The sequence below is a fragment of the Tenrec ecaudatus genome, chromosome 16 (assembly GCF_050624435.1).
Source record: "Tenrec ecaudatus isolate mTenEca1 chromosome 16, mTenEca1.hap1, whole genome shotgun sequence".
NCBI classification, from domain to species: Eukaryota; Metazoa; Chordata; class Mammalia; order Afrosoricida; family Tenrecidae; genus Tenrec; species Tenrec ecaudatus.
In genome coordinates this window covers 11,769,184-11,785,737 of record NC_134545.1, presented here as the reverse complement: position 1 = coordinate 11,785,737, position 16,554 = coordinate 11,769,184, and the positions used below count along the sequence as shown (strand labels likewise).

Sequence of the window (16,554 nt, the reverse complement as noted above, 5' to 3'; positions counted from 1 at the left end):
ACGGCAACTGGTGTGACCCCTCGGCGGCAGATGCTAACCCCGGTGATGCAGTGGGTTAAGCTTTGGGCTAACAGCCCCGGGGTTAGCGGTTTGAAACCACCATCCGCTCTGAGGCAGAAAGCAGGGGCTTTCCATTCCTCAACTCAGAACCCACAGGGGCAGTCTGACCCAGCGCTAGAGGGCAGCTAGGGGTCGGAATGACTTGGTGGCCACGAGGGTGGTTTGGTTTGGTCCAGTTTCCTCGGCTCCAGGGCTTGTCTGTGGGGAAGGACTTGTGGGCCCCATCTTGCCTCCGGCCTGTGCTGCCCCGTGGTGGTGGCCGGGGCCCCTCACCCCTCACCTCCAGCATGTTGTAGCGCGAATTGTCACAGTAGTCACGGACGCCGATCTCGGTGCCCATGTACCAGCCGCTGAAGGGGCAGGCGCTGAACTCCAAGCCACCTATCTCCAGGAGCATGTTGGACACGGCGGGGACACCGTACCACTTCAGGCCCAGGTCTCTGAACCATTCGAACCTGCAGAGGGCAACATAGCCCGCCGGGCCTTCATTGAAGATGTTGGCATTTTGTTCGCCCTGCATGTTTTCCTTACCCTGATTAGCGGAATCGTGTGTGTTTGTGTGTGTGTGAAATGCTTCTTTAAATCTGTTGCTAGATGTTTTGGAGGGCCCCGAGGGTGTATGCACACAGCCAGCACACCTCACTGCCGGCGTCCGTGGCTCTCCCAAGATAAGGCCACAGCTCTCCCAGCTCTGGGTGCACACCTGAGCCCCTTGCCTCTGCTCTCCCACCCTCAGGGCTGGCAAAGTCAGGGACTTGAGGATTGCTTAAGAGTCAGAGATGGGGCCCCCAGGCTGGTCCATGGAGACTGATCCACCCCTGGGCCCCAGGGTGAGCCAGGCCAGTCCACCCAGTGTCCCCAGCCCTCTTACTTGGGGTGCCTGATGGGCACCTCCAGCACCAGCTCTGGAGGGATCTGGAAGAGCTCAGGGTCATTGCCGTTGGCCTGGAGCATGAGGGGCAGGACGTCGAAGCGGCCTCTCGGGGGCTTCCAGCCCTGCTGAATGCAGACCTGCAAAGAGACCCGCAGGTCAGCAGGCCACCCCCGACCCTGAAACATGACTCTGTGTGTGTGTGTGTGTGTGAGAGAGAGAGAGAGAGACTGGGTGGAGGCCCCACATCACCACGGAGCTCATGCAGCTCCTCGAGGTCCAACCAGGCTGCCGACGTGCCCAGCTGCACCGCATTCTACATGCTCCGGGCCTTTCTCGGTCTGGGGGACTCCTGAGAGCTGCGGCTGCACTCGGGCCAGAGGGCATCTGCGGAGTCTGATGAGAACTAGTGATGGGCATATGATTCAAGTGGGGTGGCCCGGTGGAAACAGAAGATGAGCCAGATGTGGGATGTACCCATTTCTAGCCGCAAAGGTGAGGAGCAACAGGGGAAAGGAATTTAACAATGCGCGTGAAGCTGATTTAGCGCCAATACGTTGTTAAAGTAGCACCACGAATAGATTTAAGATCTAGTTAGCTTGAAATTAAATGTATACTTATTAATCTGATAAATAGACGCCACAGGGGTACGGTAGTAAAAGTACCCGGCGGCTGACTGAAAAGCCGGCAGTTCAAACCCTTCAGCTACTTATCAGGAGGAAGATGAGGCTGTTTCTGCAGAGACTGCAGCCTTGGGAACCCTACAAGGTCAACTTCTCAATAGCAGGAATCGATTCAACTACAGGGGCTTTAGGCTTGGAACCTAATACATGTTGTTGACTATGTCTGACACATAACATATGATATAATGTTAGCATATCAATATAGTAATGTGCTGCTGGTAGCTCCGAAATACCACGTAGTCACAATATACTCAATATGTGTAATACATTATGCACATCCTATTAGCAAGACCTTATTCATTATATCATATAAAATATGAATCAAATACAAACAAACAAGTCATTTAAGTGTGTTAATTACTCATAAAGGAAATAGTAAGATATGTTTTTAAACATTAAACTTGTACCATATCTATGGATCCAATAAATGGATTGATTGATGGGAGCACTGGTGGCACAGTGACTGAAGTGCTCAGCTGACCATTGAAAGGTTGGCAGTTCAAGCCCACCAGGTGCCCCAAAGGGGAAAGATGAGGCAATATAGCCTGGAAAGACCCTGTGGGGCGGTTTGACTTTATCCTACAGGGCTTTTATGAGTTGGAATCAAGTGGATGACAATGTGTTTTATAATATGTTACCCCACAGAGCCTTAAAACAGAACAGAACTCACTGCTACAGAGTCCATTCTGACTCACAGCAACCTTTAGGACAGGGTAGAACTGCCCTGTGGGTTGTTTTTAAGACTCGGTCATCACAGGGCAGAAAGGGCCATCTTTTGCCTGTGGAGTAGCTAATGGTTTCAAACTGCTGACCTTGTGATTAGCAGCCTAAAGCATAACCCACCAGGACACCTATCTAGTCAGAGCGGTATCACCGGAACACACCCACAGCCAGTACACAATTCTTGCAAGGAGGTACTTGACATCGTTTGGGTACCAGGTCTTGAGATCTGACGGTACTTGGCATTTATCATCCGTTTCCACATGGGCGCCCATTTCAAAGGCTCGCTGGGCACCTGTGGTGGGCAGCTCCGTGCTGGAGCATGCAGGGCTAGAGGGCTATAAACGGTACAATGAGGTGGCGCTGTCTGTTGGAGGCATTAAATCTCCGGATTTGGAGAACATCTTAGCTATCAAGGCTTCTGGAGCCAGGGCAGGAGGCAAGGGCTGTGGAGTTTCTGTTTGGTACCGGGAGGGCAAGGTCAGCCAAGTACACAGTGAGCGCTCAGCCAAGTGGAACAGGGAGTCTGGCCGAGTCTACCAGAGCACAGGTGCGGCTCCTGGTTGCCCTGGTTACAGCCCCTCCTTGGGATGAGAACATCCCACTAGAAAAGCTACACGCAGATGAAGCCAATTGCAGGAGGGAGGAGCCGCTCCTGGCCTGGCCACCTCTCCTGGAGGAGGTATCAAGGAGGAGGTCCAGAGGGCACTGACTCAAGGACAAAGATGGGGCCGAGTGGGTTGCCCAGCCGGTGTGTCTGAGCTCGTTCTGGGCACAGGTCTCCTGTGGGCAGGCAGTGTAAACGATTCCCACTGAATTCCTGCTAAGAAGGAACGGCTGGTGGGGAAATGGTGATGCCCAAGGTACTGGCGGTTTCTGTCAACTGTCGAGAGCCCTGGTGGGGAAGTGGGTTTTGCACTGGGCTGCTAACCACAAGGTCAGCACTTCAAACCTCCCACCTGCTTCTTGGAATAAAGATGAGGCTTTCAGCTCCTATAAAGATTGATTGCCTTGGAAAACCCGAAGAGGCAATTCCTCTCTGTCCTACAGGGTCGGCTGTGAGCTAGAACTGACTCAATGGCAGTGGGTTGTGTAGCAGCAGCAGCAATAACAAAGGAGACTCAAGCCCACTCAACGAGGAGTTGGGTGAGGGAGAAGATCCACCTGGGGGTTCCGTGGCAGCTAGGCATGTGGTCATGCTGGAGCTCCACAGTGTGTGACATACACACGCAAAGGAGTAAATGCCAGGGCCATGGGTCTGACTTGTTCCTCAACTCAGAAACAGTGGATTCCAGACACGGTTTCCATGGGCGAAGGCTCCTCTGGAACGGGCCGTTGGAGGGGGCTCTGTCCAGGCTGAGAGGCAGTAGGCTTGGACAGTTGTCTTAGCGTGCCCTCTGCTCATTCAGTCACCTTGGCTAGCTCGCCTGTGGGACTCAGTCTACCCCCCTGTGTCCTGGGCCCAGAGGAGCTCCAACCCCATCGGCACAAGGATGACCAAAGAAAGGGCCAGCTGTCAGTGAGCCCAGAGGGCGCAGGGTGTGGAGAAGACTCCAGGGCTCTTGCTGGCTGCCTGCCTGCCTTTCCGCCCCACCCAAACGAAAACTGAGAGAAACCTGTGGCTGAAGGCAGCCTGCGGGTGTGACCCCACGTGGGGGGTGGGGGTGGCGTGGGGGCACCGCGCTCACACCTCTGTGAACTCCACGTTGGCTGGGTCCCCTAGGATGGAGCCGTCGGGCTGCTTGTAGCCTGCGTAGCGGATGAGCTGAGTGTTCCAGACTCTGAAGTCGTGCTTGCCGTCTGTCCTCTGGGGAAATATGGTGATGGCAGACCTGTGGCGGAGACAGAGGGACACCTGAGGTCAGGGGAGGGACTTGCATTTTGAGGACACCCAGGGGGCACTGGGTGGACGGCATGTGGGCGGAGGTCAGCAGGGCTGGCTTGAAGAGCCGCTGTTGGGAGGGTGTGCCCACCCCCGGAATTCCTGCTCTGTGGCAGGGGGTGGGGGACCGAGATGCCCCATGCCAGCTTCCCAGAGGCAGACAATGCTTTCTAGTGGGAGACTTAAACAATATCACGGCGGGCCGGTCCTCCGGGGAGTGCCTTTGCAGGAGGCAATCGCCAGGGCCCAGTGCTCGGCCCGGCTTCCCTTTCTGAATGCTCTATTGATGGCCAGTTCCGGACCGGCTCCTGCCGCCATCCTTCATTCCCGTGTGGTTTCGCCCCCAGCTGCACTACCCCGGACTTTCAGACTTTGGATTCCAAAGGACTCCAACTCCCCTAGAAAAGGCCCAACATCTTCCTTTACCGAAATAGAAAAGCCAGCCCTCGCAGCTATGCTGGAGGGGGAGGGACCGTGAATAGCTGAGGCAATCTTGAGGAAGAAGAAGAAGAAAGGAGGAAAATTCAAACTTCCTGATTCCAAAGCACAACTCCCAAAATAATTTCGGAAAGCCGCAGAAATCAAGCCGCCTGCTTGGTGCCGCTTGCCTGTTGCCACACGACGATAGACGGACGCCAGCGGGGTGGAACTGAGAGCCCTGAAATGACGTCCATACAGTGAAGGTAGCTGATTTTCAACACGGGTGCTAGGTCCATTCAATGGGGGAAGGAAGTATCTCTTCAATAAACGGTGCTGGGGAAAGGGGATTTCCAAGGGGAGACGAAGGAGTTCAGCTCTAAGCCTGACACCATACACAGAAATAAATGCAAAATGGATCTAGGACCTACATGGGAGAATTGACTTGATGAAATTCTTAGTGCATAATCTAGAGGCAAGATTGCAGGACATAGCGTATTACTTTTTCAAAATGAGATGCCCTACCAGAAGGTGTACAACAAGCATCTATGACCAAAGAGAGACAGCTAAATAGGACCCCGCACATCTCAGTGCTTTGGACCATTAGAAGTGAAGAGACACCTCACACACAGATTGGGAGGAGCATTTAGGGAACCAGCCATCCAATAAAGGTTTATAATAAAATCTCTACAACGTGACAACAAGAGGAACGTCCAGTTTAAAAATGGATGAGGACTTGGACAGAGGTAAGAGGGTGCTCAACATCAGTAACCCACTGGGAAATGCAACTGAAAAATACAGTGAGATACCCATCCAGACCCCTCTTCCTGGCAGGGTCTAGAACAGCAGCACTTGTAGCATGGAACCCCGAAAGGATGGATGTGTCTCACCCCTACGCATCTGTCCAGCATCGGGACCGAGGGTGGCCACCTGAGATTGTCTGAAGCTCTCCTCCATAAACGGTGACCGAAGGGTTCCAACCTTCAGTCCTTCACCTGGCATTAAAACCCACGGCTGATTAAAGGGCTGGGACCCGAGAATTCAGCACTTATGCACCACAGACTACTTCATCGAAAGTTTAAAGACAACCCTCCGATTGGGGAAAAACTATTTAGCAACCAAACATCAAAGGCATGGCTAATTTCCACAACCTACAGAAATCGACAACAGGTTAACCAGAAAGATACAAATAAGCCAATCAAAAATAGGGTCAAGACAGATGATCCATAACCCTATAGAGAAAATGTTCCAGTTCACCAGCCATACGCGAAATACACATCAACAGCGAGACACTGCCGCACACCAACACGGTGAGCAAAACTCAAACACAGCAGGGAGTAACTGCTGGAGAGGATGTGCAGAGACTGCGGGGCTCAAACACGGCTGGTGGGACTGCAGCACTGTTCAACCAGCATGGAGACCAGCATGGGCTTCCTTAAACACCTGCAAATACAATTATCCTGTGATCCTGCCATCACTCTGCCGGATATATACCGTATGCACACCTATGGCTGTTGAATCAATTTCCATAATATAAAACACAAACAGACATGGAAACAACCCAAAACTCAATGACAGAGGAACAGATAAGCTCTGGTATATTTAGACAATGGAGTATTATGCATTACGAAAACAAACAACATGTGCATATGTAAATAGAGTTAAATATGATGATGTAAATATAGCTATATATGACAATGGGGAAATAGATCTATGTGCATATATTTATAGGTTTAGTATTAAGGTAGCAGATGGACATTGGGCCTCCACTCAAGTACTCCCTCAATGCAAGAACACTTTGTTCTATTAAACTGGCATTCTGTGATGCTCACCTTCCTGACACAATTGCTGAAGACAAAGCGGGTGAATAAGCAAATGTGGTGAAGAAAGCTGAAGGTGCCCGGCTATCAAAAGATACAGTGTCTGGGGTCTTAAAGGCTTGAAGCTAAACAAGTGGCCATCTAGCTGAGAAACAACAAAGCCCACATGGAAGAAGCACATCAACCTGTGTGATCACGGGGTGTCGATGGGATCAGGCATCAGGGATCAAAGAACAAAAATCATATCATTGTGAGTGAAGGGAAGTGTGGAGTGGAGACCCAAAGCCTGTCTAAAGGCAACTGGACATCCCCGTACAGAAGGGTTGTGGGGAAGAGATGAGCCAGTCAGGATGCAGCATAGCACCGTTGAAACACACAACTTTCCTCTAGTTCTTTAATGCTTCTCCTCCACCCCACTATCATCATCCCAATTCTACTACAAATCTGGCTAGATCAAAGCATGTACACTGGTACAGATCAGAGCTGGAGACACAGGGAATCCAGGACAGATAAACCCTTCAGGACCAATAATGAGAGTAGCAATCTCAGGAGGGGAAGGGGAGTAGAAAGGGGGAACCGATTACAGAAAAGTGGGTGAAGGGAGACATCGGACAGTGTAAGACGTGGAAAAATAATAATAATTTATAAATCATCAAGGGTTTACGAGGGAGGGAGAACAGGGGAAGGAGGGAAAAATGAGGAGCTGATACTAAGGGCTCAAGTAGAAAGGAAATGTTTTGAGAATGATGAGGGCAACAAATATACAAACGTGCTTGACACAATGGATGGATGGATGGATGGATGGATGGATGGATGGATGGATGGATGGACATAAATACTGCACGAACCCCCAATAAAATTATTTAAAAAAACCCCAACAAAACATCGATGATTCTCTTAAACACCGGGAGACATGGAGAAAACTAGAGTACATTATGCTTAGCAAAGTTAGTCAATCTTAAAATCAATATTTAGTGATATTATCAATATGAGGGAAAACAAGGAAAAAGAGGAGTGATTTTCACCGCAGAAGATAAGACTTTGGAGGCAAGGAGGGCAGGGGCAGGGAGAGGAGGGGACATGAAATTACAGAGGAAGAGAGGGAGGGAGGGAGGAAAGAGGGGAGGGAGGATTAACCCCACATTTATGGGTGTGTGTTAATGGGCTGTTATTTCTGATTTCATTTGCTGAGATGTGCCGTGCAGCTCCATAGAATAGGCTTCTTTTGAGGCAAACAAAACGTCATGCGAGCGTGCAGGCTCACAGCCTCAATCCCCGCCAGGTTCGTGCCCCTTCGATCTCCACCTCGGCCTGAGCGGTTCAGAAAGGAGGCTTAGGAGTAAACCTGAAGCCGACTTGGGAGTCTTTCGTGACAGGCCACTTCACTTCAAACGTACGGAAAACAAAGCAAAATGAAAACCCATGGCCGTTTCTGTGGTTGGACTCCACGTACAGCCAGGTTTGTGCCACAGAGCTGCACGTCTGAACGCACGCCTGGAAATGCCAGTGTCAAGCCAACTGCAGCCGTGGGGACCACGGCTCACTGCGGAGAGAGCTCCCACCTCCTGCTTCTCAGCAGCATCTCGCCAAGTGGCAAGTCTGTTTAATTGCCTCTCCTCTCTTCTCCCACCCCCTCTCCTCATCCCTGCCCCCACCCCTCATGCCTGTGATCACTCCATGCGCAGCATCCACCCTCTTGTTGCTTTCTCAGAGTTTCCAGGCATGAGTTTTTTTTAAAAGAATCAGCAGAATACTTTCTTTAAGGAAAAGGTTTTCACAAAGACCTCTGGGAAAGATGGAGGTGAGCCAAGCTGAAGCGCGAGGGAGGTGAGGGGCGGCGAGGCCAACTACCTCCCCAGCAGGACCTGCTGTCTGTGATGGCGACCTCCCCCCCCCCTACTCCCCGCCCTCCCCCAACGTATCACCTCCTCACAGCACCATGCGAAGGCCACTGTTCGTCCCACATGCACCTTGAGGGTGGAGAACTGGCCTACATGGGTTCTTGGATGCTCTCTGGGGTTGAGGGTTTTAAGGAAATACACCTAGATACCAATTCTCCATCTAGTCCCTGGCTTGCATTACAGGCCCCTCTCCTACTGACTCAGCCGGCTGGGAGAGAAGCATCCGAGACGATTCGTGCTTCATGCAAATGAGCCACATTCGGATGCACGCAGGGACTCGGGGAATGCTCCTGAAGTGAACCTGCTTGGGCCTGATATGGGGCTGGTCCTCAGCAGCCGGGCACAGATGCTGGGGCAGGAATGAGCAAGCGGGACTAACAGGTGTTACACCTGTCTGCGGGGCCCAGCTGTCCCCTTCCAGTTGCTCCTCGCCAGCTGGGGGGAACCCAGGGTGGGAGCTCCCAGTCCGTACTGATGCTTTGCTGCAGGTCTGCTCGCTGGGGCAGGCAGAGTCCTGGGTGTGGCAGTATCGGAAGGGCACAGCTCTTTAGCCGTGGATGATGCGGAGTTCATGTTAGGTGACCAAGTTAGTGGAAGGTGGTCAAGGACACTGGCCCTGGCCAACGGATACGCACTCCGGTTTCTGTTCCCAGCCATCAGAAAACCCTATCCTGCTCTACAGAGGGACGTTATCCAGGAGCAAGTGGAGTGTGATTTTTGTTAACGGGAGTTTTGCAAACCACATTGGTGCCTGCCGTTTCCAGAAGAGATGGTGTAGGCTGGGAGTCCTCTGCCGTCTTGGCCCATCTCCCTGGAAGGGGCAGCACGTCCCTGACCTGTGAGTCAACTTCAGACCCAAGGGTCCAGGCTGTGGGGCCACTAGACTCCTGCCCCAGCCCCAGCGTTGGCCTGCTCACCTGAGGTTCCCTTTGTTGGTGGCGTACTTGATGTGGTTGCAGATGTAGTTGTACATCCCGTGAGCCGTGGTGCAGTCTCGGGCATCGAACACCTGGAAGAAGGGCATCATGCCATTGTTTCTCTAGAGATGTATGTACGCTGGTTGCACATAGATGGACGGAGTCCTAATGGACTAGTGGGCCACATGAAGAGCTGCTGACCACCAGGTCCACGGTTTGACCCACCAGAGCTCCCTGGGAGAAAGACGCAGCTTTCTGCTCTAGTAAGGATGTCACCGACCGGCACATTTCTCCTCTGTCTTACAGGGTTGCTATGTCTTGGAACTGACTCATGGCAGGCAGTGACAAACACATAGCGCAGATAACAGGCGTTGTCATTGCTAGCTGTCTGTGAGTCAGTTCCAGTGCCTAGTGACCCTGCATATAACAGAACAACACACCGCCCGGTCCTGGGCCATCCTCACAGAGGTTCTAGTTTGGGCCCGTGGGTGTGGCCACACCATCAATCCTCATCCCAAGGCTTCCTCTTTCTCATTGTCCCTGTACTTCAGCAAGCAGGTGTACATGGATCGATACGTGGGTTAGGCATCCATTGGGTTAGGCATCCATTGGGTTAGGCATCCATTGGGTTAGGCATCCATAGGGCTGATAGTTCAAACCCATCAGCCACTTCAGGGGGAAAAGGCGAGGCCTTCTACTCCTCTGAAGGTTAATCATCTCAGAAACTCCTTAAAGGGTACCTCTGAGTTGGAATCAATGAGATGCAGTGGGTTGGGGCTTTGGGGTTTCTATAGGACAGGTGCTGTCTCCACTGGATCCATTCTGCATTATAGAGACCCTATACCACAGGATGGACCTGGGCCATAGGGTTTCCTTAGGTCGTACTCTTTATGGGAATGGATCACCAAGTCTTCTCCTTGGAGGTGCTGGTGGATTTGAACCACTGACCTTGAGGTTAGCAGTCAAGTGCTTAAGCACAGCACCACCAGGGTTCTTGATAGACACACACACACACACACACACACACACACACACGTCTCTATCCTAATAACCACACCAGAAAACAGCTCTGAATAGTCGGCAGGGAGTATAAGTGTGAGGGGGACAGGATAGAATTTGAATGAACTGGTTACATACCTTGATAGGTTATTAGGAAGTAAACCGAAACCTTACTCATGTCAAGTTGATTCCGACTCATAGTGACCCTATAGGACAGGGTATAACTGCCCCTGTGAGATTCTAAGACTAATTCCCTATGGGAGTGGAAAGCCTTGTCTTCCTCCCATGGCTCTGTGGGTAGTTTCAAACTGCTTCCCTTGTGGTTAGCACCCCAACTTGTAACCACTACACCACCAGGGATTAGGGATTAAAGAATATAGCAGACCCCAAAGAGTCAAACCAAACACCCTGAAGTTGATCACACTCTACCTCCGTTAAAACTCCTCCCCAGGAAAAGAAAACTGTACCAGGGGAGACAGAATCTGATGCCTTCAAGGCTGAGGCAGATAACATAAGCAAGCAGAGAGGGAGAAGGTGTGAGGCAAAAAGGAGTAGTGGGGTCTGTGGTTAACTAGAGCATATGAGCCTACCAAGAGGCATTCATTTGTCAGAAAGCACTGTGCTGGGTAACTAAGGGGTGCCGGGAGCCCTGGTGGCATGCAAGAGCAGCAGTTCAAACCACCCACTGCTCCGTGAGAGAAAGATGGGGCTTTCTACTCCCATAAAGAGTTACTGTCTTGGAAACCAACAGGCAGTTCTACCCTGTCCTGTAGAGTTTCTATAAGTTGGAATTGACTCAGTGGCAGTGAATTATCTTCAGTAGGTCGGATTCACCTATAGTTGAGGTCTTGGAACCTCATGGTCACCGCACACTCAAAGTAGGAGCTAATGCCCCCCACCCCGACCCCCAGCCCAGGGCTCCCCTTAAGGTCTTCCCATCATCACCCCACCTACCTGCAGCTTGGACCACTGGATCCTGCCGACGCAGCGGGCAGCGTTCCGCCAGGCATGCTTGGCCCCGTAGATGAGCTCTGTGTCCTTGAGCTGGTAGGTGCTGGTCGTCTCGATCTCTCTGTTCACCTCTCCCAGCCTGTCCATGTGGGCTTTGGAGCCAAACCTGGGTGAGCAGGGAAGGGACCCGGGCATGACCCTGTGCCCCAGGAGAGGGCGAAGCCACAGTAGTGCTGAGCTGACGTCTGTGCACAAAGCAGACACTACACACCCAAAGGTCCACGCAGGTCTGGCTGTGCACCCACAGCTGGGTGCGACCCCAGGTACTGGCCAAAGTCACTGTCCGGCCAGTGACTCCTTGAAACTAGAAATGAGTTTTAGGGGAACTCGTGATTTTTAAAAAAAAAACCAAAATTGTTTGTTTGGATGTTGGAGCTGCACATGTAACACACAAGTCGACCAGTTCAATCGCCTCTACGTGTAGAACCTGGGGGACTTGAGTTGTAGTCTTTGTGTGTGCACCCATTTTCGGCCTCCTTCTCTGAGTTGTCCCTCCCTCGTTACCATAGACTCCCAGGCCCCTGTGGCATCTCCCTCACGATGGTTCCTAATGGAGCACAGAGCTCTAGGCCGACTTCTTCTTTGGTTTGGTTTTAAGAAAACATCAGGGGATATCTTTCGTTTCAGGTTTAAAGCTTAAAGCAAGGTCATGGTTTTGGGGGTGTGATGGAAATTTTCTAATTCTTCAATGATGCCCCCAAAACAAAACAACAAACCCACTGTCAGCAAATCAATTCTGACTCAAAGGCCACACTGTACAGGGTTTCTAGGCTTTATCCCTTGATGGGAGCGGCCAGCCTTCTCTTCCTCCCAGAGAGTGGCTGATGGGTTTGAACCACTGACCTTGAGCTTAGTAGTCCAATGCTTACCTGACAGCGCCACCAGGGCTGAATTCAATATATTTTTTACTGAATTCAATTTTATGAAGTTAAAAAATATCAATATGGAACCTTTCAGGCTTCTGCAGACGCATGTTGTTCCTGGGAGGTGCTGCTGCGCTGACCTTGGAGCCATTGTGACCCCGTGTGATGGAGTGGAACTGCCCCACAGGGTGTCTGTCCTATGGGGCTGCAGTCTTTATGGGGGCAGACAACCAGGTCTTTCCCCCTCTCCAACTGTGGGGTGGGTTCAAACCACACACACCAGGGCTTCTTCCAAACAAGTATCCAGAATAAAATCATAGAGCCCCACGTCCGTTTCACACCAAAGCAGAAAACAAGTAAGGAGAGAGTTCCTTGGGGCATCGTATCCCACCGCCTCCCCAGGGGAGACTTGGAATCTGGTATCTTCCCTTATCTTTTTGCTGGCTCGCTCGTATGCACCCTCAGACAAGCATGACTCTTCTGCGAAACACACTTAAATCATGTGCAATCCTGATGCCGTCCCCCTACAACCTGTCCCTGTGTTCTCTGGTTCCAGGTCATTGGCCCTTGGTCAGCTTCCTCCTCCTCAACACGCAGCGCTCGGGCCCTTCCTTTCTGCAGCTGGATCATATTTCACAAGGGTCCCGGGTGGGACACGCAGTGAACACGCATGGCTGCTGACCCAGAAGTCCCAGTCCAACCAGAGGGACCTTGGAAGAAAGGCCTGGCGATCTGCTTCGAGGAAGTCAGCCGCTTCTGCATACCCCATGGAGCAGGGCTCCACGCGACACACGTGGATGCGGTCACCATGAGTCCAAGTGGACCTGATGGCCAACTGGGGGCAGTGTTGGGTAAAGCCTGGGCTGCCGAAGGCAAGGTCAGCAGTTCTGACCCACCCGCTGAGAGGGATGGCCGTTTGCTCCTGTAAAGATTTACCGCCTCGGAAGCCCTTCCTAGAGTTTCGACAGCAGGGCCGTGGACTTGGCTTTTGGGTGTTTGATGTCCATGGGGATGAGGTGCCTCCTGGTTGGCAGTGAACCGTTTTACAAACACGTGTGGGGGTTGTGGTGACATAGTGGTTGCGTGCTTGGCTGCTAGCGGTGAGATCAGCAGTTTGAAACCACCAGCTACCCTGTGGAATAAACGATGGGGCTTTCCGTTTCTGTAGGGCAGTGGTTCTCAACCTGTGGGTCGTGACCCCTTTGGGGGTCGAACGACCCTTCCACAGGGTCGCCCGATTCATCACAGTAGCAAAATGACAGTGATGAAGTAGCAATGAACATAATGCTATGGTTGGGGGGTCACCACCACATGAAGAACTGTATGAAAGGGTCGCGGCATGAGGAAGGTTGAGAACCACTGCTATAAAGAGTTACAGTCTTGGGAACCCACAGGGGTAGTTTTACCCTGTTTTATGGGGTCCCCAAATTTGAAGGCAGTGAGCTTAGTTTCTGTTGTGGTGTGAGAGATTCTCTACAACCTAGGTCCCCAAACTTATTTGTCCCACTGCCCACTTTTTAGGGCCAAAAAAAAAAAAAACCAAACCTGACTACCTTGCCCCGTGGCAATGACACACTTTTAGACTCTAGCCCATCATCCAGGATAAGGTGTAGGTATCTGTTTCTGTAGTCCCCCTAGATCGTGCTAGCATACATCCCCTCTCCCCCACCAAAGTGGCATCACCCACCTTGGGGAGCGCTGAAGTCTAGGGGAGGGCAGACACCTAAGTGCTGCATTGCTTGAATTGTTTCAAGCCTTAAGCAAAAATGTCTTCGTGCAAAGGAAATACATCGTGGGCCAGACCTGGAACCTAGGGTCCCCGTTCCCGACCTCTGACATTCAGGAGCAAGGCCCCTGGGCTAGTCTTTGTCCCTAGCACTTCACCGTGTGCCCCAGACCCACGCGTGGACTTGCCTCTTAATGGATGAGTAGTACTGGTCGATGAACTCCTTGGCGAGAGGGAAGAGCCGCTCCCTGGGGTGGACTTCTTCAGGCTTTCGCGTCTGCTGGGACGGGAGCATGATGGAGCCCATGCAGATGTGCTCCGAGCACCCCGATTCCTAAGGGGAGGATCAGGAGCACCAGTTACTGCCGGTTTCAGGGGAGTTCGCCGGGGAGCTAGGCGGTGGGATCTGGGCTGACACTCACGGTCCCTCGTTCCCACCTTCAAGTCCCTGGTGGACGTGGCTAGGGGCCCAGGTGAGGCACCGTAAGTGACATGAGGGCACAGGGACCATCTCTGATGGCCATGCCCTGGCATCGGAATCTTAGGTGCTTTATTCCAAACCATTTCCTTTTTTTGGTGTGCACCTTGATAAAGAACGAGCCAGTTTGGTGATTGCAGCCATTCTTTTGAACACACTGATGGCAAGCCCAAGGCGGTCTGGGGGTGTAGTGCTTATTCACGGGGCTCCTAACCACGGGGCCAGGACTTCAAACCCACCAGCCACTCCTCGGGAGAAAGACGGAGCTGCACAGGGGCAGACCCGCCTGTCCGACAGGGTCACTCTGTGCCAGAATCACCTTGACAGCAGCGAGTGATGGATGGCAGCCTTGTTTGAAAAAGGGCCCCCTCCTCTCCTCCCTCCTGTATCCCCAGCCTTTGCCATGTGACCTAACACCTCTTTCCATCATGGTGGAGAGCCTGTCACGTGCCATTTGAATGCGAGCTGGCTGTGGCCAGCGGGATCGGGTGGCAGAAGCCTAGACCTCCAGTGGTCTTGTTCATTCTCTCAGAAGCCCTCACCCACCGAGTGAAGGAGCCCCAGCTAGCTGGCTGGAAGATGCAAGTGCACTTGGACCCGCACTGGGTTGTCCCAGCCTGCCCTCAGCCGACGCCTCACATGCATGCGCCAGTCCAGCTGAGCAGAGCTGGATTCGGCCCCCAAGCAGCAGAATCATCCACCATGCTGAAGACTTTTGAAACACATTAAGTTTAAAAAACCATCAACGAAGGTAGTGTTAAGCTACCAAGTTTCGGGTTATCTTGTGACACCGCCAGCTCTAACAGATGCACTGTCCTTCCAAGAGGAGCAAGTCCATCGAAAACTGGAGGCAATGGGTGGACTTGTTGACTGTCAAAAACAGGACACCAGAAATGTAGAAGACACGTGGTGAGGCCTTTCCAACACTCCACCAATGGTCAGTCAGACAGACAGACAGACAGAGGGACAAAGAGAATGTTTCCAGAGCCAGTAACCCTCCCAGATTCTTTCGTGCACAAAGTACACACACACACACACACACACACACACACACACACACACACACACACACAAGTGCTTCTAGAACGATAGGATTCTCCATCAAGGATCTCAAATGGGCGGTGGGTCTTCTCTCGGGGGCACATTTTGGTGGCTACAATCTGAGATGGGAGGTTCATGGGTGGAGACCAGGGCAGCTTCGAAACATCCTATCATGCACAGGACAGCGCCCCGCCCAAGACTTCATTGACGCTCACCCCCCCCCCCCCCCAATGTGGACAGCACTGAGGCAGAGCAACCCTGCCCCTCCCCTCCCCCCGCCGCCTCCCCTAACCAGATGCTCACTAAGGTGCTCTTCAGGTGGAGGGTGTCCGTGAGAACCACATCAGTCTCCCAGTTCTTGACCTTGAGGAAGCGGGGGCACTTGGAGGGGCTGCCATTCTTCGTGGGTGACTGTTTTCCTGAAGCCGGGGGCTGAAAACAGAACGGAGCAGATGGAACATTAGGCCAAGGCTTGGGGAGCGGTGGGGGGGGGGACTTCTCCAAGGGGGGCCCCCTTGGTCCTCCTGGAATTTGGCCACGTCACCTGCTGCCTGCTCACCGAGCGGGACTCCATCCTCCTGGTCATGCAGGCGGTGAAGGTGGGTGGGACTGGGGCTCTCCACCCAGGCAGGGGGCGGCACCCTGGGAGGGATCTGCTCTGGGGAGAGTCTGGCACCCAGTCGGTGCTCACTGAGTGTCTGTGGGACACATCGTGACAGAAGGACATCACCGGCCTCTCTGAATGCCGACGGCCCTGAGTGGCAGGTTGAGAGATCACCCGGCGGCCATGAAAAGTTCCTTGGATGTGCCAGTGCCCCCTCCCACCGACCACACTCGCTGTTTCTGGCAAGCACAATGGGAAACAGAAAGGTCTGGAGTGGCAGGGTTGGAAGCACAGGTGGACAATTTGCCCCAGCGCTCAGGTTTCGGCCTCTCCCGAAGGCCAAGCTCATTCCTGCCCCAGGACCTTTGCACTGCCTGCTGCTCCTGCTGTTGGTACGTTCCAACACATTCATCCCATGTTCCTATGCTCGCTTGCAGATGAGGCAGGGGAGGTCCTGGGTGGGCTGATGCTCCCGGGTCGCTGCTGGACCCCACGGTCAGGTGCACCTTTTTGTCGTGAAGGTCTCTGAGCTGTCCTTGTCTACCCTGCCTGAGGACGGGG

General features: G+C 52.7%; 1 protein-coding gene across 1 annotated transcript in view; it reads right to left on the bottom strand.

Moving 5' to 3' along the window:
• NOS1 (nitric oxide synthase 1) overlaps window positions 1-16,554 on the bottom strand; it is an 86,811-nt gene that overhangs the window by 39,697 nt on the left and 30,560 nt on the right. Inside the window, exons 3-9 of the mRNA XM_075534646.1 lie at window positions 15,693-15,821; window positions 14,059-14,204; window positions 11,225-11,387; window positions 9,272-9,363; window positions 4,025-4,166; window positions 932-1,071; window positions 341-515 (exon numbers count right to left, since the gene is read on the bottom strand). Of these exons, the coding sequence (XP_075390761.1) occupies window positions 341-515; window positions 932-1,071; window positions 4,025-4,166; window positions 9,272-9,363; window positions 11,225-11,387; window positions 14,059-14,204; window positions 15,693-15,821 (987 nt within the window). The remainder of the gene's footprint in view (window positions 1-340; window positions 516-931; window positions 1,072-4,024; window positions 4,167-9,271; window positions 9,364-11,224; window positions 11,388-14,058; window positions 14,205-15,692; window positions 15,822-16,554) is intronic.